At 57.2% G+C, this 4,726-nt stretch overlaps 1 protein-coding gene across 1 annotated transcript; it reads left to right on the plus strand.

Annotated features, from left to right (window-relative positions):
- The first annotated feature begins 370 nt into the window (after positions 1-370).
- Positions 371-4,212, plus strand: PLA2G2E (phospholipase A2 group IIE). Its single transcript, XM_009234230.3, has 4 exons — positions 371-468; positions 1,363-1,501; positions 1,713-1,819; positions 3,667-4,212. The coding sequence occupies exons 1-4, from the start codon at positions 429-431 to the stop codon at positions 3,807-3,809; spliced, it is 429 nt and encodes a 142-aa protein (XP_009232505.2). The 5' UTR covers positions 371-428; the 3' UTR covers positions 3,810-4,212.
- Positions 4,213-4,726: the final 514 nt, after the last annotated feature.

A 4,726-nucleotide genomic window follows, 5' to 3' on the forward strand; every position in this document is an offset into this window, starting at 1 on the left:
CAGGCTGTGAGAACTGAGATTTTTCAGTCTCTCTGAGTCTCAGTCAAGTGGAGATAAGGAAAAGATACCAAGAATGACAAGCACCCGGCACAGCCCGCGCCTCACAGGGTGGTCAATGGATGATTTTTTGGAAAGGGTGGGCGACAGGAAGGGTGTGAGTAGAAAGAGCCACGAGATTGCCCGCCATCCCCCACACTGCCTGGAAGCAGAGCCCACAGGCCCCAGCTGGCCCCTCCCCGGGGACTTGGCCAAAGTGTCAGACCTGGAAGAATCGTTGCATCACTGGGCACTCACGGGTTAATGACAGGGAGTGGACAGGACCTGGGTATTTAACTAATTAGGAGGCTCCCTGAGATCAGAGGTGGCCCTGCTGCTTTCTTCTGCTGACTTCTGTGCTCCTTGTGCACCTCCCTTCCCCCCAACCTGGGATGAAACCTCCCCACGTGCTGGTGTTCCTTTGCCTCCTGGGTAAGTGATCTTTGTGACCTTCAGCCTTCTGCCCCATCTGACAACCCCAAGCTCCCTGGATGCCCCTGAGCCTGGCCCTACCGAGGGTGTGGTGGATACCAAACACTGGAGGCTGCCCCCTTCCTGCCACCAGGGTGACCCTGAGGCCAGTTTTGCCTGAGCCAGCAGTGGCTGGAGCAGAGGGGAGGAGAATGCAGGCTGGAAGGGGTGAGGGGCATGGGCCAGGGGCTGGCGCGTCCTGGATGGCACACCCTAGGCTCCTTCTCCTACCCTAACTTCCATGTTTGGCTCCAACCTGCAGAGGTGGGCAGGATTCAGCCCCATGGCTGAGTCAGGAGCACCGGGAAGAATCTGGGGAGGTCAGCTGAGGTGGTCAGGTGACAGGTCCAGTGATGAGACTTGGGGGGACAGAGTGTTCCTGGGTGAGATAAGGGCTGACACCTGGGGAGGACTGGTGGCTGGTGGGGAGCCCCTGGAAGGGGTGAATGAGTGATATCGTAGTAGATAGAAGAGAAGAGTGGGAGGGGACATTGTGGGGGCTGACACACTGGAGGTGAGGACTAGGGGATGAAGGTGCAAAGGATGTCATTGGCAATATTATTACTTATTACCACAGTTGTTGTTGAGAGTGGGTTGCTTTGGGGAGGTGAGCTTAACTGGACAACTGGAGAGATGCCTGTGATCAGATTTGAGGGGACATCAGGGGAAGTTGGCTGCAGAGGGTGGGGCCCTCCCTCTCCCTGTCCCTCTCCCTGTCCCTCTCCCTCTCCCTCTCCCTCTCCCTCTCCCTCTCCCTCTCCCTCTCCCTCTCCCTCTCCCTCTCCCTCTCCCTGTCCCTCTCCCTCTCCCTCTCCCTCTCCCTCTCCCTCTCCCTCTCCCTCTCCCTCTCCCCAGTGGCTCTGGTCACCGGGAACCTGGTTCAGTTTGGGGTGATGATCGAGAAGATGACAGGCAAGTCCGCCCTGCAGTACAACGACTATGGCTGTTACTGCGGCATCGGTGGCTCCCACTGGCCGGTGGACCAGACTGACTGGTGAGAAAGCGGCCTGCAGGGGGACCTCCATGGGGATGGAGGAGCTGGGGGATCCTGGGAGGATCCTGGGAGAAGGGGGGAGCCTGGGGGCACCTGGAAAATTCAGGCTGATCTCTCCTCTGGGCTGCTTTGGGCTTGGGGCCCCCGAGCAGCCCCTGGTCCAGCCCAGCCTGGCTCACAGGTCCCTCCAGGTCAACCATGATCCTTACAGGTGCTGCCATGCCCACGACTGCTGCTACGGGCATCTGGAGAAGCTGGGCTGTGAGCCCAAACTGGAAAAGTATCTTTTCTCTGTCAGCAAACGTGGCATTTTCTGTGGTAGGTGGACAGCCCTGAAGTGACCCAGACACCCTGCGGTGAGGTGGGTGGAGGCAGCTTAAGACAGGAAGCCCCTCCTGACAGTGACCTTGGGCCTTATCAGAGCCAGACCCTGGGCTGGAGGCATGGGGTTTCCCGTCACCATGTAACAGTGGAGACCCAGATGTTCACCGGGTACCCAGGCCAGAGAAGCCCGTACCCCATCAGTGCAGCCCTCAGCCCCAGGTATCTCCCTACCCACAGACACCTCCCAGCTCCAGCCTCTGGAAAGAGGAGCAGAGGGGTCTGAGCTGAGCCAGGGCCCAGAGGAGCTGGACTCAGGCACCCTCCCAGGCCTCAACAGGAGCTAAAGGTGAAGTCCTTAGGACAGAACGAGCTGGGGCTTTGACTGGGGACAGCAAATGCTGTTTCCAAAGGCTGACTCCTCACTGGGAGTGAGGCTGGACCCATTTGCTCAGCTGTGCCGTGTCCAGTGCCCATTTGGACCAATTAGCTTTCCTTCAGTCCCAGGCCCAGGCAAGCAGCCTAAACCAAGTGAGACTGTCGAGGGACCCCACGTGAGAGAGCCAAGCTTTCTCCCTGCCACAAAGCCAGGAGCAGCCTGAAAGAAGGGCAGGGCCTGGTGGACGGATGGTGCAGCACGGAAGGATTCGGGAGGTTGCGGAAGACTCAGCTTAGGTCTCTGAATTCTGTCCTGGGGATGGGGCAGAGCTGGCTCCATTTCCTCTGCAGCCATCCACTCGGCAGGGCAATGTGCCAGGTACTGAGTCTCTGTCGCTGGGAGTCCATGCAAGGCAGGAGCAGCCACCTGCCAGGATCAGGGCTGAGAGGAGTAGGCAGGTGGGTGGAGACATCAGCTGTGGATTCTACCCAGGGTGTCACCTTCCACCTGCCTGTGACTTTGGACAAGTGATGTCATCCCTGGAAAGCCTCTGTTTCCTCATCTATAAAACGGAGAGACTTATACCCACTTCCCCAGCTCAGTCCAGCTCCTGGAAAGAGCCCCCCAAAAGAGGCTGACTGGCTCGGCGTTGAGTCCCTTCCAGCCCTGGGTGTTGCTGACATAGCAGGCGTGGGCAGAGCCCTGACAGGAGACGAAGGCTCACCTTCAAGAGGGGAAATGAGGCACCTGGCCTGAGCTGTGAGATACAGTCATGGGGACAAAAGGGAGCCAGAGCCACTGCAGGCAGAGGTGACAGAGGCAGCTGCAGTGGAGAGAGGAAGAGCCTTCTGGGCCCCTCAGAGCTGATGCCAGCTGGCTCTAGGGAGGGCAGGTCAGGGTAGAAGTCTGACTCCCAGGCTGGGCATGGGCAGAAAACTGGGCTCCATCCACTCTGATGAGGACAGGCAGAGGGCCCTGAGCAGACCCCAGCTTTGGTCCCAGTGGCTTCCAGCCTGGGCCCACGCCACTCTGGGGCACACATAGCCATCAGATTGAGTTGCTGTCATTTCAAAGCTGTCCTCTCTGCTTGATGGCCACAATCCGCCATCAGCAACGCATCACACAGCGGTGCAGGAGTTGCCTAGAAATCCCCCTGGCCGGGGGCAGTGAGAGTTAGCGAACCACGTGGTGTCCCTAAGGCCGGAGAGAGCTAAGGGCAGTCAGCGTGGGCTTGGGAGAGCAGGGAGGGACAGCGAGGGCAAGCTTCCAGCTTCCCTGGTGTCCTGAGCCACAGTGCGCCCCGCCCTTGTCTCTTGTCTCACCCATCCCTGAAACAACCCGGGAGCTTGGGCTTCCATCAGAATGGAGTTGGTCCAGGTCAAGAACGTGGACCCAGGAGCAGCCAAGAGCTGTCCCACACGTGTCCTGAGCTTCTGTGGTCCCTGACTCACTTTGTCCCATCCAGCCGGCAGGACCACCTGCCAGCGGCTGACCTGCGAGTGTGACAAGAGGGCTGCCCTCTGCTTTCGCCGCAACCTGGGCACCTACAACTGCAAATATGCCCATTATCCCAACAAGCTGTGCACCGGACCCACCCCGCCCTGCTAAGGCTGCGCTCTGCCTCCTCCCTGTCCCTGGAGGTCCCGCCTCGGGCTGCTGTAGTCCCAGGCCTGGGGAACATTGGCACCAAAGGCCCTCCCTTTGGAAAATTCCTTTCCTGCAAACCCATCCCTGCTTGAGAGCTCAGAGATATGTCCTGGACCATCACTAGCCTCCCAGGCTACCCCTTCTCTGTAGAAAGAACCCTGCCCCAGGAGCCATGGACCCTTCAGCACCCGGAAGACTGTCACCAGCTTCTGGGATCTCAGCTCCCTCTTCTGAATAAGTGAATAATGTTTTCCCATAATTCTAATGTTCTTTGAGTCTCAAATTCTGTCAATCATTCTAGGATTTAATTCACTAGAGTTTCATTCATACATTAATTTTCTGATCACCTACCTTGTGCTGACAGCATGCACTGGAATCAGTGGGAACAAGTCTGACATGGGTGGCCCTGCCTGCAATTTCAGCATTAAATTCTTTTAATTTTCCATGACAGTAAGTTTCTGTGACTCTGTTTTTTTTACTTTTTTTTTTTTTTGAGACGGAGTCTCGCTCTGTCGCCCAGGCTGGAGTGCAGTGGCATGATCTCGGCTCACTGCAAGCTCCACCTCCCAGGTTCACGCCACTCTCCTGCCTCAGCCTCCCGAGTAGCTAGGACTACAGGCGCCCACCAGCATGCCTGGCTAATTTTTTTGTATTTTTAGTAGAGACAGGGTTTCACCATGTTAGACAGGATGGTCTCGATCTCCTGACCTCGTGATCCACCCGCCTCTGCCTCCCAAAGTGCTCAGATTACAGGCGTGGGCCACCGTGCCCGGCCCTGTGACTCTCTTTTTCTAACATTCTACAATCTTATCAAAGATAATGCAATCTCTGGAAGGAATATTTCTGGCCATATGGCTTAATGTGAAAAGCATGAAAAA

The sequence above is a fragment of the Pongo abelii genome, chromosome 1 (assembly GCF_028885655.2).
Source record: "Pongo abelii isolate AG06213 chromosome 1, NHGRI_mPonAbe1-v2.0_pri, whole genome shotgun sequence".
Classification (NCBI taxonomy): Eukaryota; Metazoa; Chordata; class Mammalia; order Primates; family Hominidae; genus Pongo; species Pongo abelii.

What these genes read in the sequence shown, in the direction of transcription:
- PLA2G2E (XM_009234230.3), top strand. Translation starts at nt 429, where the DNA reads ATGAAACCTCCCCACGTGCTGGTGTTCCTTTGCCTCCTGG. An exon ending in GGTGTTCCTTTGCCTCCTGG is followed by an intron (nt 469 to 1,362) that starts GTAAGTGATCTT and finishes CCCTCTCCCCAG; the next exon opens with TGGCTCTGGTCACCGGGAAC. An exon ending in CAAACGTGGCATTTTCTGTG is followed by an intron (nt 1,820 to 3,666) that starts GTAGGTGGACAG and finishes TGTCCCATCCAG; the next exon opens with CCGGCAGGACCACCTGCCAG.